The sequence below is a fragment of the Heptranchias perlo genome, chromosome 29 (genome assembly GCF_035084215.1).
Source record: "Heptranchias perlo isolate sHepPer1 chromosome 29, sHepPer1.hap1, whole genome shotgun sequence".
Taxonomy (NCBI): domain Eukaryota; kingdom Metazoa; phylum Chordata; class Chondrichthyes; order Hexanchiformes; family Hexanchidae; genus Heptranchias; species Heptranchias perlo.
In genome coordinates, this window is record NC_090353.1 from 37,165,610 (window position 1) to 37,187,929 (window position 22,320).

Here is a 22,320-nt window from a genome sequence, read left to right on the forward strand (position 1 = left end):
AGTCTGTAACTCACTCCCGGGTATCTGTTATTCTATATATAAACTCCCCGAACCCCTCGATTAGATTCCAGTCTGTAACTCACTCCCGGGTATCTGTTATTCTATATATAAACTCCCCAAACCCCTCGATTAGATTCCAGTCTGTAACTCACTCCCGGGTATCTGTTATTCTATATATAAACCCCCCGAACCCCTCGATTAGATTCCAGTCTGTAACTCACTCCCGGGTATCTGTTATTCTATATATAAACCCCCCGAACCCCTCGATTAGATTCCAGCCTGTAACTCACTCCCGGGTATCTGTTATTCTATAAATAAACCCCCCGAACCCCTCGATTAGATTCCAGTCTGTGACTCACTCCTGGGTATCTGTTATTCTATATATAAACTCCCCAAACCCCTCGATTAGATTCTAGTCTGTAACTCACTCCCAGGTATCTGTTATTCTATAAATAAACCCCCCGAACCCCTCGATTAGATTCCAGCCTGTAACTCACTCCCGGGTATCTGTTATTCTATATATAAACCCCCCGAACCCCTCGATTAGATTTCAGCCTGTAACTCACTCCCAGGTATCTGTTATTCTATATATAAACCCCCCGAACCCCTCGATTAGATTTCAGCCTGTAACTCTCTCCCGGGTATCTGTTATTCTATATATAAACTCCCCGAACCCCTCGATTAGATTCCAGTCTGTAACTCACTCCCAGGTATCTGTTATTCTATAAATAAACCCCCCGAACCCCTCGATTAGATTCCAGCCTGTAACTCACTCCTGGGTATCTGTTATTCTATATATAAACTCCCCAAGCCCCTCGATTAGATTCCAGTCTGTAACTCACTCCCAGGTATCTGTTATTCTATATATAAACCCCCCGAACCCCTCGATTAGATTTCAGCCTGTAACTCTCTCCCGGGTATCTGTTATTCTATATATAAACTCCCCGAACCCCTCAATTAGATTCCAGCCTGTAACTCACTCTATAATGTGTGACTGGTGATCTGTTTTGCTTTGATGTTGGGTGTTTGGAGAGATCAGTGGGCCTCTCTCTAATCCGAGTGCTGTGACTGACCTGGGAGTGGGGGGATGTGACGTGTTTAGTGACCAGTGACTGACCGATGGTTTTTACTGCATTCTTCTGGTATCTGTTGGTGTCTGACTGTGTCAGGGAGAGGCCCCCTCTCGCTGGGGATGTAGCGAGCCCCCCCCGCTGGCCTGAAGAGTGGACTGTAAGACTGTGGTTGTGTTTTTTGCAGAGTGCAGCTGCAGCTCCCAGCCCTGTGCTTGGAAACATGGCTCCCAGCGAGGGGACACCTGGCACTGCCCTGCCACCCGGCTTCTTTCAGGTACTCGCAGCTTAAACTACGTACAGGTAATTGGGGCGGCCTGCAGGAGGTGGGTGAGTTTCAAGACCTTGGGGTTGGAAACTGGCCCATTCGCGGGTCTATAACCAAAAACATCAACTTGCATTTATATAGTGCCTTTAACGTAGCGAAACATCCCAAGGCGCTTCACAGGAGCGATTATCAAACAAAATCTTGGTCAAAGAGGTAGGTTTTAAGGAGCGTCTTAAAGGAGGAGAGAGAGACGGAGAGATTCAGGGAGGGAATTCCAGAGCTTAGGGCCCAGGCAGCTGAAGGCACGGCCGCCAATGGTGGAGCGATTAAAATTGGGGATGAGCTGGAGGCCAGAATTGGAGGAGTGCAGAGATCTCGGAGGGTTGTGGGGCTGGAGGAGGTTACAGAGATAGGGAGGGGGGCGAGGGCCATGGAGGGATTTAAAAACAAGGATGAGAATTTTAAAATCGAGGCGTTCCCGGACCGGGAGCCAATGTAGGTCAGCGAGCACAGGGGGTGATGGGTGAACGGGACTCGGTGCGAGTTAAGATACGGGGCAGCAGAGTTTTGGATGAGCTCAAGTTTACGGAGAGTGGAAGGTGGGAGACCGGCCTAAAAATTGGGGCCTGATTTATAATGATGTCGGTGGTCGGAGGGCCGATCGTGAGTCGGCAGTGGAGCCGGAACGAGCAATCCTGCTCCTCCTCCCACATTAAGCTTAAAAAACAAAATTTAGCTGCCTCTTTGGAGCCGCATCCAGGCCCAGACAACCTGAGCGGAGCAGACCCGACCCCGGGGCAGACCCGACCCCGGGGCAGACCCGACCCTGGAGCAGAACAAATCCCTCGGAGGGGAACCAAAAACAGGCATTAGGCCCCCCCATTAGGTGTCAAACTTGGCTCAGTGGGCAGCACTCTCGTCTCTGAGTCAGATAGGTCATGGGTTCAAGCCATCACTCCACAGACTTGATCCCATAATCCAGTCCGACACTCCCCGTGCAGCGCTGAGGGAGTGCTGCACTGTCAGAGACTGCAGTCTTTCAGACATTAAAATGAGGCCTGGTCTGCCCTGTCAGGTGGATGTAAAAGATCCCATGGCTCTATTTCGAAGAAGAGCAGGGGAGTTCTCCCCGGTGTCCTGGGCCAATATTTATCCCTCAACCAACATCACTAAAAACAGATTATCTGCTCATTAACTAATTGCTGTTTGTGGGATCTTGCTGTGCATAAATTGGCTGCCGTGTTTCCTACATTACAACAGTGACTGCACTTCAAAAGTACTTCATTGGCTGTAAAGTACCAATGGCCTTGGGACGTCCTGAGATCGGGGCAGCGATGACCAGTTTCTACTCCAGCTGTCCCGGTAGTTAGTCTGAGCAGGAAGGCCCCAGGTCAGCCTGGGGCAGCGGTTTGGCTGCTGCTGGTGGTATCAGCGCCCCTGGGCTGGGGCTTCCTGCTCCTCATCACCCGCCAGTCACCTCTGCTGGAAAAGTGTCCCTGGACGGACTTCCGGTGATGACAGGTGATGCCCATGCTGGTTGAATATCCCACTGACACTGGTTTTACCAGGGTCAGAGGTGATGAATGGACACTTGGGAGAGGTACTGGAGAATGATCTGTCCTTTCTGTTGTCTCTGCCTCACACTGCTATCTCTCTTTCACTTTTTCCCTCTGCACTCTTAGCTCTGCTCTCTACCTCACTTTCTCTCTGTTATTTATCTCCCACCCTCCCTGCCTTCTATCTGTTTCGTGCTCTATCTCTGCTACCTCTTTCCCTCCCTCTCTGTTCAATCTGTCTTCCTCCCTCTCTGCTATCTGTCTCACTCCCTCTTTGTTCTATTCATCGTACTGCTATCTCTGATCTCCCTCTCCCCTCCCTCCCTCTTTTTCTCAGTCCCTCTCTCCAATCTGCATCTCTCTCCCTTTCTGCTAACTCTGTCTTACATCCTCTCTGATATCCCTGACTCCCTCATTCTCTGCTTTCTTTGTCTTGCTCCCTCTCTTCGGACTCTGCCTTATGCTCTCTCTCTAGTAACGGACTCTTTCTGCTGTTTCTGTTGCTCTCTCTTTGCTCTCTGATTCTCTCCCTGCTATCTCTATTACGTGCTTTCCCTCTGAGTCTCTGCTCTCTCTCGTGCTCTCCCTCTCTGATTCTCTCTGCTCTCTCTCTCTCTGATTCTCTCTCTCTCTGATTCATTCTGCTCTCTCTTTTGTGCTCTCTCTCTCTCTGATTCTCTTTGCTCTCTCTGATTCTCTCTGCTCTCTCTCTCTCTGATTCTCTCTCTCTCTGATTCATTCTGCTCTCTCTTTTGTGCTCTCTCTCTCTCTGATTCTCTCTGCTCTCTCTGATTCTCTCTCTCTCTGATTCATTCTGCTCTCTCTTTTGTGCTCTCTCTCTCTCTCGTGCTCTCTCTCTGATTCTCTCTCTCTCTGTGATTCTCTCTGGTCTCTCTCTCTCTCTCTGCTCTCTCTCTCTCGTGCTCTCTCTCTTTGATTCTCTCTGCTCTCTCTCTCTCTGCTCTCTCTCTCTCTCTCTCTTTCTCTGATTCTCTCTGCTTTCTCTCGTCCTTTCTCTTATTCTCTGACATCCACTGTCGTTTAAATGCTGTTGTTTTTATTCTGCAGGGTCGCCCTGCCCCCATGCGGTGACTTGTGTTTGTTGCAGGCTCCCCGACAGACAGTGACACTCAGCAACCCTTTCATTTACAGTCAGTCCATGTCAGTGAAAGGGCACCAGTCCCACACCAGGACAGTCTGTCCCACGTGAATTGCAAGCTGAAACCCTGGCCATGATATCACTGCTATATATTGATTCAAAAAATATTTCTGCTTCATTACACAAAGCAAATGCATGCTGACCCCTGGTTAAAGACCAATTAACAGGTACAAAGAATTACATAAAATGTACAGCACAGAAACAGGCCATTCGGCCCAACAGGTCTATGCTGGTGTTTATGCTCCACACGAGCCTCCTCCCTCCCTACTTCATCCCACCCTATCCCATATCCTTCTATTCCTTTCTCCCTCATGTGTTTATCCAGCTTCCCCTTAAATGCATCTACACTATTCACCTCAACTACTCCTTGTGGGAGCGAGTTCCACATTCTCACCACTCTCTGGGTAAAGAAGTTTCTCCTGAATTCCCTATTGGATTTATTAGTGACTATCTTATATTTATGGCCCCTAGTTCTAGTCTCCCCCACAAGTGGAAACATTTTCTCTACATCTACCCTATCGAACACTTTCATAATCTTAAAGGCCTCTATCAGGTCACCCCTCAGTCTTCTCTTGTCTGGAGAAAAGAGCCCCAGCCTGTTCAATCTTTCCTGATAGTTTCATATATATATATATATATATAAAGAGTTTATCTTTCTCTCAAGCCCAAGTAGCAAACTACTTCCTGACCCAGTTAAGTCAAATCCTCGGTCTTGTGCCCTATCTGGAGTATCCCGCTATCCTGTGACCCCCCGGCAGACGCAGGCGCCCTCCGGCAGGGGTCACTGGATAGCAATTAAAACTCACGGTGGTTGTTGCTGGTAAGGCCGACATTGGCATCGGTGAACGAGGTGAGTTTCTCCAGCAATCCAGCAGCTTCATGGTCACTTTTACTTGCACCAGCTTTTTATTTCCAGATCTCCTTTTATAGAATCTTACAGCACAGAAGGAGGCCAGTCAGCTCTTTGAAAGAGCTGTCCAATTAGTCCCACTCCCTCCTGCTCTTTCCCCATAGCCCTGAATCCCCCCCCCCCGATTCATGTACCAGTGAAGGGAGCTTCAGTCTCACTTTGCGTCTGTCCCAGGTGGTCCCTGATTATTTCATTTTTTCTCCGTTAAAGGGACCCCCGGGATCGCAGCCATCTCCTCACACTCAGGCACCTCCACACAACCCCAACAACCACATCATTGGCCCTCATGGTCAGGTAAGTGCCGTCTACACGGTGGGAGGGGGGTGGGCACAGGGCTCGTGTTCCGACCGCGGGGGAGGGGCGAGGTGGGGGGGGAGGCTGCAGGGGAGGGGCAAGGCGGAGGAGGGGGGAGGCAGGGGGGGAGGGACGAGGCCATGGGGGAGGGGTGAGGCGGGGTATGTTCCCTGGAGGAACTTGATTGAGCCTTTCACATCATCAGTGTAGAGGGAGCTTTACTCTGTATCTAACCTGTGCTGTACCTGCCCTGGGAGTGTTTGACGGGACAGTGTAGAGGGAGCTTTACTCTGTATCTAACCCTGTACCTGCCCTGGGAGTGTTTGACGGGACAGTGTAGAGGGAGCATTACTCTGTATCTAACCCTGTACCTGCCCTGGGAGTGTTTGATGGGACAGTGTAGAGGGAGCTTTACTCTGTATCTAACCCTGTACCTGCCCTGGGAGTGTTTGACGGGACAGTGTAGAGGGAGCTTTACTCTGTATCTAACCCTGTACCTGCCCTGGGAGTGTTTGACGGGACAGTGCAGAGGGAGCTTTACTCTGTATCTAACCCTGTACCTGCCCTGGGAGTGTTTGATGGGACAGTGTAGAGGGAGCTTTACTCTGTATCTAACCCTGTACCTGCCCTGGGAGTGTTTGATGGGACAGTGTAGAGGGAGCTTTACTCTGTATCTAACCCTGTACCTGCCCTGGGAGTGTTTGATGGGACAGTGTAGAGGGAGCTTTACTCTGTATCTAACCCTGTACCTGCCCTGGGAGTGTTTGACGGGACAGTGTAGAGGGAGCTTTACTCTGTATCTAACCCTGTACCTGCCCTGGGAGTGTTTGACGGGACAGTGTAGAGGGAGCTTTACTCTGTATCTAACCCTGTACCTGCCCTGGGAGTGTTTGACGGGACAGTGTAGAGGGAGCTTTACTCTGTATCTAACCCTGTACCTGCCCTGGGAGTGTTTGACGGGACAGTGTAGAGGGAGCTTTACTCTGTATCTAACCCTGTACCTGCCCTGGGAGTGTTTGATGGGACAGTGCAGAGGGAGCTTTACTCTGTATCTAACCCTGTACCTGCCCTGGGAGTGTTTGACGGGACAGTGTAGAGGGAGCTTTACTCTGTATCTAACCCTGTACCTGCCCTGGGAGTGTTTGACGGGACAGTGTAGAGGGAGCATTACTCTGTATCTAACCCTGTACCTGCCCTGGGAGTGTTTGATGGGACAGTGTAGAGGGAGCTTTACTCTGTATCTAACCCTGTACCTGCCCTGGGAGTGTTTGACGGGACAGTGTAGAGGGAGCTTTACTCTGTATCTAACCCTGTACCTGCCCTGGGAGTGTTTGATGGGACAGTGTAGAGGGAGCTTTACTCTGTATCTAACCATGTACCTGCCCTGGGAGTGTTTGACGGGACAGTGCAGAGGGAGCTTTACTCTGTATCTAACCCTGTACCTGCCCTGGGAGTGTTTGATGGGACAGTGTAGAGGGAGCTTTACTCTGTATCTAACCATGTACCTGCCCTGGGAGTGTTTGACGGGACAGTGTAGAGGGAGCTTTACTCTGTATCTAACCCTGTACCTGCCCTGGGAGTGTTTGATGGGACAGTGTAGAGGGAGCTTTACTCTGTATCTAACCCTGTACCTGCCCTGGGAGTGTTTGACGGGACAGTGTAGAGGGAGCTTTACTCTGTATCTAACCCTGTACCTGCCCTGGGAGTGTTTGATGGGACAGTGTAGAGGGAGCTTTACTCTGTATCTAACCATGTACCTGCCCTGGGAGTGTTTGACGGGACAGTGCAGAGGGAGCTTTACTCTGTATCTAACCCTGTACCTGCCCTGGGAGTGTTTGACGGGACAGTGTAGAGGGAGCTTTACTCTGTATCTAACCCTGTACCTGCCCTGGGAGTGTTTGACGGGACAGTGTAGAGGGAGCTTTACTCTGTATCTAACCCTGTACCTGCCCTGGGAGTGTTTGATGGGACAGTGTAGAGGGAGCTTTACTCTGTATCTAACCCTGTACCTGCCCTGGGAGTGTTTGACGGGACAGTGTAGAGGGAGCTTTACTCTGTATCTAACCCTGTACCTGCCCTGGGAGTGTTTGACGGGACAGTGCAGAGGGAGCTTTACTCTGTATCTAACCCTGTACCTGCCCTGGGAGTGTTTGATGGGACAGTGTAGAGGGAGCTTTACTCTGTATCTAACCCTGTACCTGCCCTGGGAGTGTTTGATGGGACAGTGTAGAGGGAGCTTTACTCTGTATCTAACCCTGTACCTGCCCTGGGAGTGTTTGATGGGACAGTGTAGAGGGAGCTTTACTCTGTATCTAACCCTGTACCTGCCCTGGGAGTGTTTGATGGGACAGTGTGGAGGGAGCTTTACTCTGTATCTAACCCTGTACCTGCCCTGGGAGTGTTTGATGGGACACACCAGTCAGTGAGGAGCTTTGTGTTGTTGATGAGAGACGCTCTAAGGCACTCGATAAACGCACGGACGTTCACCGCAGATCTCTCTTGCGCTATTGGAGCTGTTGGTTTTCTGAGGCGATCGGCATGAATGGGGATTGAAGTTCCAGCCAGTGACTGTTTGTGTTTGTCCCCAACAGGCCTTCATGTCTCCTCGATACCCAGGAGGACCCAGATCGTCCCTCCGAATGTCGACACAGGTGAGTGTTGGTGGGATGAAATCAAACTGTGCCTCTGCCCTTTGAACCCGGGCTGTCGTACCCCCCAACTGCAGACTGGGACCCCATCACCTGTCAGATGCCCGTCAGTGGGGAGGCTCCTTTGTGACACCCACAGACTCTCATCTATCATTCATGTCCCTCGTTGCGTGTTCTTCCCCCACGCGTGTTCCATTTCCACTGACTTCAATGGAAGTTAAAATGGGTGGAGATGTAAAACCAGCCGCCGATTCGCTCTCACCCGTTTTACGCTACGGCACAGAGTCGAGATCTGCCCCAGAGTGAGATTGATGGTGGGGATGATGTAACCCTGCTCCCTGTTAATGATTCCTGTGTTTGCTTTGTTCCCACAGCCCCATGTAGGAGTCCCAGGGTCTCAGCCCTTGTTACCGAACACAATGGACGCCACAAGACAGCAGGGTAAGAATCGGAATTCAGGAGACTGTAAATCGCACCTGGGGACCTTTTACTCACAAGATGTTTGCGACCTCCGACAGTGGCCGTTCCCCGCCCTGGGCCGTTACCCCCCCACCCTGGGCCGTTCCCCACCCCGGGCCGTTACCCCCCCACCCTGGGCCGTTCCCCGCCCCGGGCCGTTACCCCCCCACCCTGGGCCGTTCCCCGCCCCGGGCCGTTACCCCCCCCACCCTGGGCCGTTCCGTGTTCCCCCTCCCGGGTTGTTGTTCCCCCACTGACCCCGGGCCATTCCCATCCTCGGGCCGTTCCGGTCCTGGGCCGTTGTGGTCCTGGGCCGTTGTGGTCCTGGGCCGTTGTGGTCCTGGGCCGTTGTGGTCCTGGGCCGTTCCGGTCCTGGGCCGTTCCGGTCCTGGGCCGTTGTGGTCCTGGGCCCGGGGTGGGGGGAGCAGGGCTGACTGTCTCTGTGATGAATGGCTCAGGGCCCAGTGGATCGAGCACTGTGGTATTACAAACCGAACATCAGGATAATGTCGACCGTGTCCAGCTGTTTCACCTTGTCCAGAACCGTGGAACCCGAGGACACGGCCTGTGCTTGAAGGAGGTTAAATTCAAAAGATTATTTCTGTGAGTGAGTGGTCTATCCACAGACCAGGTTCCCCAGGGAGACGGTGGCAGCAGAGAATGTCGATTCATTCAGATGCAAATTAGATCGATTTGTCTCAGAAAATAACATTCTGGGATCCAGTAGTAATTTGAGACATGACATGTGGTGACTGTAACAACTCGGGAGGGACTCTGGTCCTCTGGTGACATCAGGAGGGTGTCAGTATTTACAGGGGGTCCCCAGGAGGGTGTCAGTATTTACAGGGGGTCCCCAGGAGGGTGTCAGTATTTACAGGGGGTCCCCAGGAGGGTGTCAGTATTGACAGGGGGTCCCCGGGAGTGTGTCAATATTTACAGGGGGTCCCCGGGAGTGTGTCAGTATTTATCGGGGGTCCCCGGGAGTGAGTCAGTATTTACAGGGGGTCCCTGGGGGTGTGTCAGTATTTACAGGGGGTCCCTGGGGGTGTGTCAGTATTTACAGGGGGTCCCCGGGAGTGTGTCAGTATTTACAGGGGGTCCCCGGGGGTGTGTCAGTATTTACAGGGGGTCCCTGGGAGTGAGTCAGTATTTACAGGGGGTCCCTGGGGGTGTGTTAGTATTTACAGGGGGTGGGGTCCCTGGGAGTGTGTCAGTATTTACAGGGGGTCCCCGGGAGTGTGTCAGTATTTACAGGGGGTCCCTGGGGGTGTGTTAGTATTTACAGGGGGTGGGGTCCCTGGGAGTGTGTCAGTATTTACAGGGGGTCCCTGGGAGTGAGTCAGTATTTACAGGGGGTCCCTGGGGGTGTGTTAGTATTTACAGGGGGTGGGGTCCCTGGGAGTGTGTCAGTATTTACAGGGGGTCCCCGGGAGTGTGTCAATATTTACAGGGGGTCCCTGGGAGTGAGTCAGTATTTACAGGGGGTCCCTGGGAGTGTGTCAGTATTTACAGGGGGGTCCCTGGGAGTGTGTCAGTATTTACAGGGGGTCCCTGGGAGTGAGTCAGTATTTACAGGGGGTCCCTGGGAGTGAGTCAGTATTTACAGGGGGTCCCTGGGAGTGTGTCAGTATTTACAGGGGGGTCCCTGGGAGTGTGTCAGTATTTACAGGGGGTCCCTGGGAGTGAGTCAGTATTTACAGGGGGTCCCTGGGAGTGTGTCAGTATTTACAGGGGGTCCCTGGGAGTGAGTCAGTATTTACAGGGGGTCCCCAGGAGTGTGTCAGTATTTACAGGGGGTCCCCAGGAGTGTGTCAGTATTTACAGGGGGTCCCTGGGGGTGTGTTAGTATTTACAGGGGGTGGGGTCCCTGGGAGTGTGTCAGTATTTACAGGGGGTCCCTGGGAGTGAGTCAGTATTTACAGGGGGTCCCCAGGAGTGTGTCAGTATTTACAGGGGGTCCAATTCAGCCTTTGACAATGGTTTGCCTTTATGTTTCATTCAGGACATCCGGGAATGGCGGGACCGATACAGAGAATGGCAGCCCCTCGAGGATTAGCAAGCCTGGGGCCACAGGTAACTGCCTCACACCCCACACGCAGCTCGTGCCTTGGTCCGTTGGGGTGTGTCGACCATTCTCACCTCCAAGGTCCTATCTCGTGTCCTCGTCAGACGTTCTCCCAGCTCGTGAATTATCCGGTGATGTGACGAGACCTCCCCCCCGCCCCCTCCCCCCCGCCCAACTCTAATTCTGGCCCAGGATTTCAAACGTACACCAAGACCCCCTTTCTGTTGCCTCTCACGGCCCCAGTGTCGGAGAGAGGATGGGGTACCAGCCAGCTTGTGAGTCCCACACTGTCCGGCCGACAGCAAAGCCCACGAGAAAGGGTTTACTTGGTGATCTTTCCCGGCTGCATGTTTGAGGTCAAATCTCCCCTGGGTGTAATCAGCAGGTGCAAACAGTGTGTCCAGGACAATCCCCTGGGGCCATTCTTCAATAACTGCTCCTATCTTACAGTTACCCCATGGCTCAGTGATAAAGGCTGGACTGAGTCCCAGCAAAGGCCCAGGCTCCATTCTGGCCTGTGCTGAGTTCGCTGATCCCACCTCCTGCTCCTGATATTCCCAGGTTTTTTTCCCTGTTGCTGTCTGACTCCTGTCTGTTTTTCCCTTTCTCTTCCAGAGTTACGGAGGTGCAATGAGGCCCCCGCCTAACTCTTTAGGTGGTCCCGGGATGCCAGGAATGAATCTGTAAGATTTCCCGTTGGATTGTGAATGTTGTTGGTTGTCGATTGGTCGGGAGTGGGTTGTGTTGTCACATGGTCCCAGCTGGTGGACGGGGACCGTCTTAAATTATCAATAGAACCGGCTGAGAGATCTTTCAAGGATATGGGGGAGAGTGGGGCAGTGGGATTATCATAGAATCTTACAGCACAGAAGGAGGCCATTCGGTCCATCGTGCCTGTGCCGGCTCTTTGAAAGAGCTATCCAATTAGTCCCACTCCCCCCTGCTCTTTCCCCAGAGCCCTGCAAATTTTTCCTTTTCGAGTATTTATCCAAATCCCTTTTGAAAGTTATTATTGAATCTGCTTCCACCGTCCTTTCAGGCAGCGCATTCCAGATCAGAACAACTCGCTGCGTAAAAACACTTCTCCTCATGTCGTTTCTGGATCTTTTGCCAATTACCTTAAATCTGTGTCCTCTGGTTACTGACCCTCCTGCCAGTGGAAACAGTTTCTCCTTATTTACTCTATCAAATCCCCTCATGATTTTGAACACCTCGATTAAATCTCTCCTTAACCTTCTCTGTTCTAAGGAGAACAATCCCAGCTTCTCCAGTCTCTCCACATAACTGAAACCCCTCATCCCTGGTACCATTCTGGTAAATCTAGTTTTAGTTTTGTTTTGGATTCCAAAGAGCCGGCAGAGACACGATGGGCCGGATGGCCTCCTGCTGTGTTGCAAACCTCATTGGTTCTCGTGTGAAAGCCGGGAGAGAAAGAAAGAAAGAAAGATTCCCATTTACACAGCGTCTTTCACCACCTCAGGACGTCCCAAAGTGCTTTACAGCCAATGAAATACTTTTGAAGTGTAGTCACTGTTGTAATGTAGGAAACGCGGCAGCCGATTTGCGCACAGCAAGATCCCACAAACAGCAATTTGATAAATGGCCAGATCATCTGTTTTAGTGATGTTGGTTGTTGGCCGGGACGGTGTAGGAATTGAGTGTTTGGTGCTTCGGGGAAATGAGAGAGGGGAGATCGGAGGGGCACTGATCACTGTCGGGTCAAGGGAGTGGGGAGAGAGTGGGGAGTAGGTGAGTGGAGAGTAGGTAGAGTGGGAGGGTAAGGGAGGGAATGGAGGGAGAGGAGAGTGGACTATCGCTGTGAGCTCCGCTGTCAGTGTGAGGGTCTCCCTGTGGGTGGGAGGCCTGCTGCAGGAGTCCGTCAATTAGCAGAGGGTTTACTGGTTGAAGGGCCCCCTGAACAGCCTCGTGTTTGATGTCTGTAACCCAGCGTTGTGTTTCTGTTGCAGGGGTCCGGGTGGAGGGAGACTGTGGCCAAACCCACCAAACACAAACTCGGTGAGTAAACGGCGATCGGAGCAAATTGAGCAAAACGGCCCCAGTTTGATGAGATGCAGCGACTGTTTCAGGGGCTCGTTAACAGTCTCATCTCTTGCCAGTACACCCATAACACAACCCTTATTTATACCAGGCTAGTCCCCTGCAGTCTCCGAACTCTCTGGCTATATCTCTTATCTCTTCTTATCAACGGTTAATGAGGTTGTGTCTCCTATACTCCAGGCCGGAACGTGTACTGTGACAACCATTGCAGTCTTTAATACGTTCAATATGTATTCTATATTAAGAAAAGCTAACGATGACATTCTACCTGGTGCACCAATACTTATACACCCGATGAACAGTTAATGGATTGTCTCTCTCTGTGTCCTAGATACCGTATTCCTCCTCGTCTCCCGGCAGCTACGTGGTAAGTTTATCGACCTGATCTTTTCGCATTCTTCCTCCCTGTGGCCCCTCCCTGCATCCTGTCCCTCCCCCAGGGCCAACAGGAGACGGCCCCCCTCCCCCTCCCCCGCTCCCCCTCCCCCAGCACCGACAGGGGACGGCCCCCCTCCCCCCTCGCCCTGCACCGACAGGGGACGGCCCCCCTCCCCCCGCGCCCCCTCGCCCTGGACCGACGGGACGGCCCCCCTCCCCCGCTCCCCCTCCCCCAATCCCCCCCTATCCTCTCTTCCCCGCAGTGCTTTGTGTAGAACAACAACAATTTGCATTTATATAGCGCCTTTAATGTAGTAAAACGTCCCAAGGTGCTTCACAGGAGCGATTATCAAACAAAATTTGACACCGAACCACACAAGGAGATATTAGGACAGGTGACCAAAAGCTTGGTTTTAAGGAGCATCTTAAAGGAGGACCCACTGGCCCCCCTCTCCCTCCCCTCCCTCCCCCCTCTCCCTCCCCCCTCCCCTCCCCTCCCCCCTCCCCTCCCCCTCCCTCCCCCCCTCCCCCCTCTCCCTCCCCCTCTTCCTCCCCCCTCCCTCCCCCTCTCCCTCCCCCTCTCCCTCCCCCTCCCTCCCCCCTCCCCCCTCCCCTCCCTCCCCCCTCCCTCCCCCTCTCCCTCCCCCCTCCCTCCCCCTCTCCCTCCCCCTCTCCCTCCCCCTCTCCCTCCCCCTCTCCCTCGCCCCACCCTCCCCCCCCACCAAGGGAACCTTCATTTTTGAGTTTAGGGTTTATTTCTTGTCTATTTGTAATAAACTCTACTTTTACGTGTGATTGTTTCTCTCTTCCAGGGTCCTCCAGGCAGCGGCCCCCCAGGAACCCCCATCATCCCCAGCCCAGGAGGTAATGTCACTCTTTCCACTGATTGTTGGAGCATCAAAGTTATTACTTAGGGAACTGAGGTGTAACTGGGAAACGGGGGGAGGGGTGTGGGTGTGGAGAATTGTCAAAATATTCTTCATTTTGATACTTTTAATTTAAAGTTATTTCTTTGAAATAAAATCACACTCACAGAGTAAAGCTCCCTCTACACTGTCCGATTAAACACTCCCAGGGCAGGTACAGCACGGGTTAGATACAGAGTAAAGCTCCCTCTACACTGTCCCATCAAACACTCCCAGGGCAGGTACAGCACGGGTTAGATACAGAGTAAAGCTCCCTCTACACTGTCCCATCAAACACTCCCAGGGCAGGTACAGCACGGGTTAGATACAGAGTAAAGCTCCCTCTACACTGTCCGATCAAACACTCCCAGGGCAGGTACAGCACGGGTTAGATACAGAGTAAAGCTCCCTCTACACTGTCCGATCAAACACTCCCAGGGCAGGTACAGCACGGGTTAGATACAGAGTAAAGCTCCCTCTACACTGTCCCATCAAACACTCCCAGGGCAGGTACAGCACGGGTTAGATACAGAGTAAAGCTCCCTCTACACTGTCCCATCAAACACTCCCAGGGCAGGTACAGCACGGGTTAGATACAGAGTAAAGCTCCCTCTACAATATTACTGCATTAATGTAACATTTCCCAGACATTCTGTGGCTCCGAGTGAGATTTCTGTTTGACCCAGGTACACAGGGAGCCGCACTGAGACTGTTCAAACTGATTTCACCCAGGCCCCCTCGGTCTTGGCTGTAATTGAACCCAGGGTGAAAGGCCAGAGTCTAAACCCACTGCTCCTCCCAGTTCAGGGCTTTGTCCCAATAAATGTGGACCAGCCACATGTTTGGAACGGACTCGTTTCCAGGAAATGTGCTTCTGATTCGTACGGTTTTGTGCTATAAAATTTTGACAAGCTGTGACCCACCTCACCCGTGACCTTAGCCTACCCGTTGACCTTTGGCCTCTGTTGTTTTGTAGACTCCACGAACTCCAGCGAAAACATGTACACGATGATGAATCCCATCGGACCCGGAGGGAACCGTCCCAACGTAAGTCGGAGCCAGTGAGAAGGGGCGACCCGGGCAGTTTAGCCACCGGTGTGTTTAGTTTTGGCCTCAGTACCTCTGGATTGGGGGGGAGGGGTAAGAAAAATTAGCCAGGGTTCCTGTTCCTGATCAACTATCCAGTGACAGGATTGGGTATGGCTGTGATGCACACTGCAGTCAAAGAGCCTGCTGACACTCACTGTCTGGACTCGCGTATTAGACTTGAGTGAAGCGACTGAGGGGAACGTTATCTATGGAACTGCACCCAGCAAGAATCAGCACCTTCAGGAGAAGAACTTCACTGTCTGTAAAGTTCTTTGGGACGTCCTGAGGTTGTGAAAGGCGCTATATAAATGCAAGTTCTTTCTTTTTCTTTGTAAATCACTGGTTAGACCCCAGCTGGAGAATTGTGTTCAATTCTGGGCACCGCACTTTAGGAAGGATGTCAAGGCCTTGGAGAGGGTGCAGAGGAGATTTACCAGAATGGTACCAGGGATGAGGGACTTCAGTTATGTGGAGAGACTGGAGAAGCTGGGATTGTTCTCCTTACAGCAGAGAAGGTTAAGGGGAGATTTGATAGAGGTGCTCAAAATCATGAGGGGATTTGCTGGAGTAAATAAGGAGAAACTGTTTCCAGTGGCAGGAGGGTCGGTAACCAGAGGACACGGATTTAAGGTGATTGGCAAAAGATCCAGAGGGGAGATGAGGAGAAGTTTTTTACGCAGCGAGTTGTTCTGATCTGGAATGCACTGCCTGAAAGGGCGGTGGAAGCAGATTCAATAATAACTTTCAACAGGGAATTGGATAAATACTTGGAAAAATTTGCAGGGCTCTGGGGAAAGAGCAGGGGGGAGGGACTAATTGGACAGCTCTTTCAAAGAGCCGGCACAGGCACGATGGGCCAAATGGCCTCCTGTGCTGTATCTTTCTATGATAAGTGAGGTCAAAGAATAATCTTGCATTCATAAAGCACCTGATCACATCTGCTGAACATCTCTTGAAGTGCAGTCACTGTTGTTACGTTGGCAAACACAGCAGCCAATTTGAGCACAGCAAGATCCCACTTACAACAATGAGGCGAATGAGCAGTTAATCTGGTTTTGGTGATGTTGGGTGAGGGAGGAATGTTGGCCCAGGAACGCTATCCTGGAACTCCCTCCCTAACAGCACTGTGGGAGAACCATCACCTCACGGACTGCAGCGGTTCAAGAAGGCGGCTCACCACCACCTTCTCAAGGGGCAACTAGGGATGGGCAATAAATGCCTGCCTTGCCAGTGATGCCCACATCCCGTGAACAAATAAAAAAAACAGCAGGAGAACTCCCTGCTCTTCTTCCAAAATTGCATTTTATGTCCACCTGAGAGGGGCAGACAGAACCTCAGTTTAAAGTCTCATCCAATAGACGGCACCTCCGACAGTGCAGCACTCCCTCAGTACTGACCCTCCGACAGTGCGGCACTCCCTCAGTACTGACCCTCCGACAGTGTGGCACTCCCTCAGTACCGACCCTCCGACAGTGCAGCGCTCCCTCAGTACTGACCCTCCGACAGTGCAGCACTCCCTCAGTACTGACCCTCCGACAGTGCAGCACTCCCTCAGTACTGACCCTCCGACAGTGCGGCACTCCCTCAGTACTGACCCTCCGACACTGCAGCACTCCCTCAGTACTGACCCTCCGATAGTGCAGCGCTCCCTCAGTACTGACCCTCCAACAGTGCAGCGCTCCCTCAGTACTGACCCTCCGATAGTGCGGCACTCCCTCAGTACTGACCCTCCGACAGTGCGGCACTCCCTCAGTACTGACCCTCCGACAGTGTGGCACTCCCTCAGTACCGACCCTCCGACAGTGCAGCGCTCCCTCAGTACTGACCCTCCGACAGTGCAGCACTCCCTCAGTACTGACCCTCCGACAGTGCAGCACTCCCTCAGTACTGACCCTCCGACAGTGCAGCGCTCCCTCAGTACTGACCCTCCAACACTGCAGCACTCCCTCAGTACTGACCCTCCGATAGTGCAGCGCTCCCTCAGTACTGACCCTCCAACAGTGCAGCGCTCCCTCAGTACTGACCCTCCGATAGTGCGGCACTCCCTCAGTACTGACCCTCCGATAGTGCGGCACTCCCTCAGTACTGACCCTCCAACAGTGCAGCACTCCCTCAGTACTGACCCTTCGACAGTGCAGCGCTCCCTCAGTACTGACCCTCCAACAGTGCAGCACTCCCTCAGTACTGACCCTCCAACAGTGCAGCACTCCCTCAGTACTGACCCTCCAACAGTGCAGCACTCGCTCAGTACTGACCCTCCGACAGTGCGGCGCTCCCTCAGTACTGACCCTCCGACACTGCAGCACTCCCTCAGTACTGACCCTCCAACAGTGCAGCACTCCCTCAGTACTGACCCTCCAACAGTGCAGCACTCGCTCAGTACTGACCCTCCGACAGTGCAGCACTCCCTCAGTACTGACCCTCCGACACTGCAGCACTCCCTCAGTACTGACCCTCCGACAGTGCAGCACTCCCTCAGTACTGACCCTCCGACAGTGCAGCGCTCCCTCAGTACTGACCCTCCGACAGTGCAGCACTCCCTCAGTACTGACCCTCCGACAGTGCGGCACTCCCTCAGTACTGACCCTCCGCCAGTGCAGCACTCCCTCTGTACTGACCCTCCGACACTGCAGCGCTCCCTCAGCAGTGGGTGTCAGTACTATAGAGTGTGAGCCTGGATTGTGGGCTCAAGTATCTGGAGTGGGACTTGAACCTATGACCTTCTGACTCAGAGATAAGAGTGGGACCAACTAAGCCAAATGGTAAAGGAATGAACACAGAATAACGTCCAATAATGGGGAATAACGAGTACCTTGTGTACCACAGTGCACACCCCCTTTTGTGTGAGGTCAGCCTCGGGTACAGGGAGTGCCACAGTCTCAGTTATTAATCGCTTTTTCTTTTCTCTTGTAGTTCCCGATGGGTCCTGGAGCTGAGGGGCCGCTGGGTGGGATGGCAGGAATGGAGCCACATCACATGAATGGAACACTAGGTAAAGCCCTGGGCCTGGGGTAACACAGAGTAATACAGAGTAATACAGCCCTGGGCCTGGGGTAACACAGAGTAATACAGAGTAATACAGCCCTGGGCCTGAGGTAACACAGAGTAATACAGCCCTGGGCCTGGGGTAAGACAGAGTAATACAGAGTAATACAGCCCTGGGCCTGAGGTAACACAGAGTAATACAGCCCTGGGCCTGGGGTAACACAGAGTAATACACCCTGGGCCTGGGGTAACACAGAGTAATACAGCCCTTGGCCTGGGGTAACACAGAGTAATACAGCCCTGGGCCTGGGGTAACACAGAGTAATACAGCCCTGGGCCTGAGGTAACACAGAGTAATACAGAGTAATACACCCTGGGCCTGGGGCAAAACAGAGTAACACAGAGTAATACAGCCCTGGGCCTGGGGTAACACAGAGTAATACAGCCCTGGGGTAACACAGAGTAATACAGCCCCAGGCCTGGGGTAACACAGAGTAATACAGCCCTGGGGTAACAGAGTAATACAGCCCTGGGCCTGGGGTAACACAGAGTAATACAGCCCTGGGCTGGGGTAACACAGAGTAATACAGACCTGGGTTTACTCAGCTCGTTGAGTGAGGGGATGGGGTTTGTCGGAGCCTCTCCCCCCTCCCTGGGCCTCGGTGTGTGTCCCATTCTCAGGCCTCCCTAAATACACAGACTGCACCCCAGCCATCCTGGGACTGGGACTGGGGCCATTTCTGACACCCCCTGGGAACTGCCCATCACCCCTGCCCGTTCACTCCAGGTGTGGGACAGAGGTCCAGGGGAGGGGGAACGTTGGGTCAGACCGGTGAGTCAGTAATTGCCTCTTTCTATTTTCCAGGTTCTGCCGATATTGACGGATTGTCGAAGGTAAGTTTGTGTCTGGAGCAGGTCGCAGTTTGAAGGTTGCAGGTAATGTTCGGCTATTTCTCAGGCAGTTTCAGGCGACTCTTTGCTGCTAAACAGAATTTAGAAAAGTGTTTTCGCTGCCACTTATCAATTTACAATCGTCGCTAGGAACTGAATAGAATCACAGAATGGTTACGGCACAGAAGGAGGCCATTCAGCCCATCGAGCCTGCACTGACTCGCTGCAAGAGCAATCCAGCTTGTCCCACTCCCCCACTCTTTCCCCTTCAGGTACCTATCTGATACCTAGATTTTCCCAATGCCTCCTCCCCTCCTTCTCCTGTGAGGGAGGGGCTGCCTCTCGCTGTGGTACAGTGCTAGGGGCCATTCTTAATGTGTGAGCACAGAGAGTGAGTGGCAGCAAGGTATTCGACCTTGGGTGTCATCGCAGCCAAGGCTGAGCCAAACTAATGCTCCTGCTGTCAAATTAATGGCCTTGCCTCATATCCCTGTCGCCTTGTTATGAGCTACATGATTATATAGAAGTGACTTGCATTTATATAGCGCCTTTCACAACCTCGGGAAATCCTAAAGCGCTTTACAGCCAATTAAGTACTTTTGAAGTGTAGTCACTGTTGTAAAGTAGGAAATGCGGCAGCCAATTTGCACACAGCAAGATCCCACAAACAGCAATGAGATAAATTACAAGATAATCCGTTTTAGTAACATTGGTTAAGGGATAAATATTGGTCCAGGACACTGGGAAGAACTCCCCTGCTGTTCCTCAAAATAGTATCATGGGATCTTTTACATCCACCTGAGAGAGCAGACAGGGCCTCGGTTTACATTTCCGAAAGACGGCACCTCCAACAGTGCAGCACTCCCTCAGTACTGGCACCTCAAGTGTCGGCCTGGATCATGGGCTCAAGTCTCTGGAGTGGGTCTTGAACCCACAACCATTTGGTGACTCAGAGGCGAGAATGCTGCCCACTGAGCCACGGCTGACATATCAGATAAGTGCATGGAGAATATGAGCTGGGGATTCCTGATGGATGGAATTTGCAACAGGGAGAAATTTTGCGTGGATTTCGTTACAGGCCCGTCGTTGCAGAGCACAGTCTGCAAGTTAAAGTCACTGGATTTGAAGCAAAGACCAGTCGGAGAATCAGTGCTGTGGTGTTATAGCCCTGATTCGGACACACACTCCCTTCGAGCCAGGCAGCCTGCAGGGACTGCAGGGATCGGCTGATTTACCTGTTTAAATTCAATATAACAGATTCACTTTTTTATCATGTTTAAAACTGGTATCCAGGCTCCATCTAGTGGCCATTTGCTGTGACTGCTTTCACATGCCTGCATCAGTTTGTGATGTTTGTAAAAATTAGTTGGAGCGAATTGCCCTGGATGAAACATTCCTAACTTCTGGAATTCTTCACATACGCTAGGGATTTACTGTGGGGGAATAGAGGGATGAGCTTCGATCGGAAAGTCAGGGTACGAGAGGAATGGGCTTTGATGGGAGAGTTAGGATACTAGAGGGATTGACTTCGATGGGCTGATTGACCACATCCAGATGTGCTCTCCCCCAGCGGGAAGCAGTGAGAGGTGATCAGGAGCAGGAACCCTGGTTGATTTGTTTTCCATCCCTCGGGGTGCTGAGGCCAATTTTTGCACCTCATTGGCTGAGCTCAGCTGACTCACCACAGACCAGGGACATACCTGGTCAGTGTGGGTCAGACTCACACCGGACTGGGCTATTACGCACTGAGACAGACAACTGCATTCTAACCGGCGTTTTGGTGATAAGATTGTGTTTAAGGTTTCTGACTAGTGGTAATGAGGCATCATTTTGTTTATCTTCTCATCTCCTCGATCCCAGCTGCTCCTGGGCAGAATTTGACACCGAGCCACATAAGGAGATATTAGGGACAGGTGACTAAAAGCTTGGTCAAAGAGATCGGTTTTAAGGAGCATCTAAGGAGGGGTTTAGGGAGGGAATTCCAGAGCTTAGGGCTGAGGCAGCTGAAGGCACGGCCGCCAATGGTGGAACGATTAAAATCGGGGATGCGCGAGAGGCAAGAATTGGAGGAGCGCAGAGATCTCGGAGGGTTGTAGGGCTGGAGGAGGTTACAGAGATAGGGAGGGGGGAGGCCACGGAAGGGGATTTGGAAACAAGGATGAGAATTTTTAAATCGAGGTGTTCCTGGACCGGCAGCCAATGTAGGTCAGCGAGCACAGGGTGATGGGTGAATGGGACTTGGTGCGAGTTATGATACGGGCAGCAGAGTTTTGGATGAACTGAAGGTTATGGAGGGTGGAAGGTGAGAGTCTGGCCAGGAGAGCATTGGAATAGTCGAGTTTGGAGGTGACAAAGGCAAGATCAGAGGTTTAGAACCAATCTGCAGATACGTCCCACTGGCACCAGAATCTACTGCATCACTGCCAGGAATAGATGCACCTGCAGTTGTTGCTTTGCTGTCAGGGAGTGAATTGAGGGCTGGGATTGGATTATCACGGCGTCTCTGCTGTTAGTACAACACCAATCAATATTCCTCATCCTTTTCCCTTTAGAATTCCCCAAACAACATGACCGGGATCAGCAATCCTCCGGGAACTCCGCGAGACGATGGCGAGATGGCGGGAAACTTCTTAAACCCGTTCCAAAATGAAAGTGTAAGCAAGGCCACAGTTGGTCTCTCTCCCTCGCTCTCTCTCGTTCTCTCTTTCTATTTCTATTTCTGTCTCTCTCGCCAATTTTCTTCCCCCGCTCCTGAAGGCGCGGACTCTCTCTAGCCTCGGTTACCATTCTTCACATGTGAGCTTGGACGGTCGGTGCTCGCAGGGTATTTGGTCAGGGGCCTGGCCGGGCCCAGTCCTGCCCACATACACGGACAGGGGGGTCACTGGACAGTGATCAGGAGCAGGAACCCTGCCTGATTTCCCCTCTCTCTAACCCAGGGGTCACTGGACAGTGATCAGGAGCAGGAACCTGGACTGGAGTCACATATAGGCCCAGACCGGGTAAGGACGGCAGGTTTCCTTCCCTAAAGGACATTAGTGAACCAGTTGGGTTTTTATGACAATCCGACAGCTTCATGGTCACTTTTACTGATCCCAACTTTTTATTACAGATTTTTTAAAAACTGAATTCAAATTCTCAAACTGCCGATAGTGGGATTTGAACGCTCGTTCTCTGATTTACTAGTCCAGTGATATAACCATTACACTATGGTACCTGGGCTCAGTTAGCACAGACCGGGGATGATAGCCTGGGATCTTCCTGGTCTGTTTGGCTCAGTACCCTCTCTGGACAGAGCATTTAACCACCGACCCCATGTCTTCATTGTTGTTTCCTGTGATACAGGACACGTAACGAGATGTGATTCATCCACTTCTCTGTGCACTGGGCACATCCGTGTGTGAGTGTGCGCACATATGTGTGTATATGGTTGTTTATATTAAAAAAAAATTTACATGCTAAATGTTTATGAATCCCTGGTTAGGCCTTAGCTGGAGCATTGTGTTCAATTCTGGGCACCGCACTTTAGGAAGGATGTCAAGGCCTTGGAGAGGATGCAGAGGAGATTTACTAGAATGGTTCCAG

General features: G+C 52.0%; 1 protein-coding gene across 2 annotated transcripts in view; it reads left to right on the top strand.

The window, feature by feature from the left end:
• Positions 1–22,320, top strand: part of ssbp4 (single stranded DNA binding protein 4) — an 84,094-nt gene that overhangs the window by 56,865 nt on the left and 4,909 nt on the right. For both annotated transcript variants that reach the window (XM_067968574.1, XM_067968575.1), the window contains 13 exons: positions 1,258–1,347; positions 5,174–5,257; positions 7,849–7,908; positions 8,280–8,346; positions 10,367–10,437; positions 11,045–11,112; positions 12,397–12,445; positions 12,819–12,854; positions 13,678–13,729; positions 14,747–14,817; positions 17,773–17,851; positions 18,710–18,738; positions 21,288–21,389. In XM_067968574.1, coding sequence (XP_067824675.1) covers positions 1,258–1,347; positions 5,174–5,257; positions 7,849–7,908; positions 8,280–8,346; positions 10,367–10,437; positions 11,045–11,112; positions 12,397–12,445; positions 12,819–12,854; positions 13,678–13,729; positions 14,747–14,817; positions 17,773–17,851; positions 18,710–18,738; positions 21,288–21,389 — 858 coding nt within the window. The remainder of the gene's footprint in view (positions 1–1,257; positions 1,348–5,173; positions 5,258–7,848; positions 7,909–8,279; positions 8,347–10,366; positions 10,438–11,044; positions 11,113–12,396; positions 12,446–12,818; positions 12,855–13,677; positions 13,730–14,746; positions 14,818–17,772; positions 17,852–18,709; positions 18,739–21,287; positions 21,390–22,320) is intronic.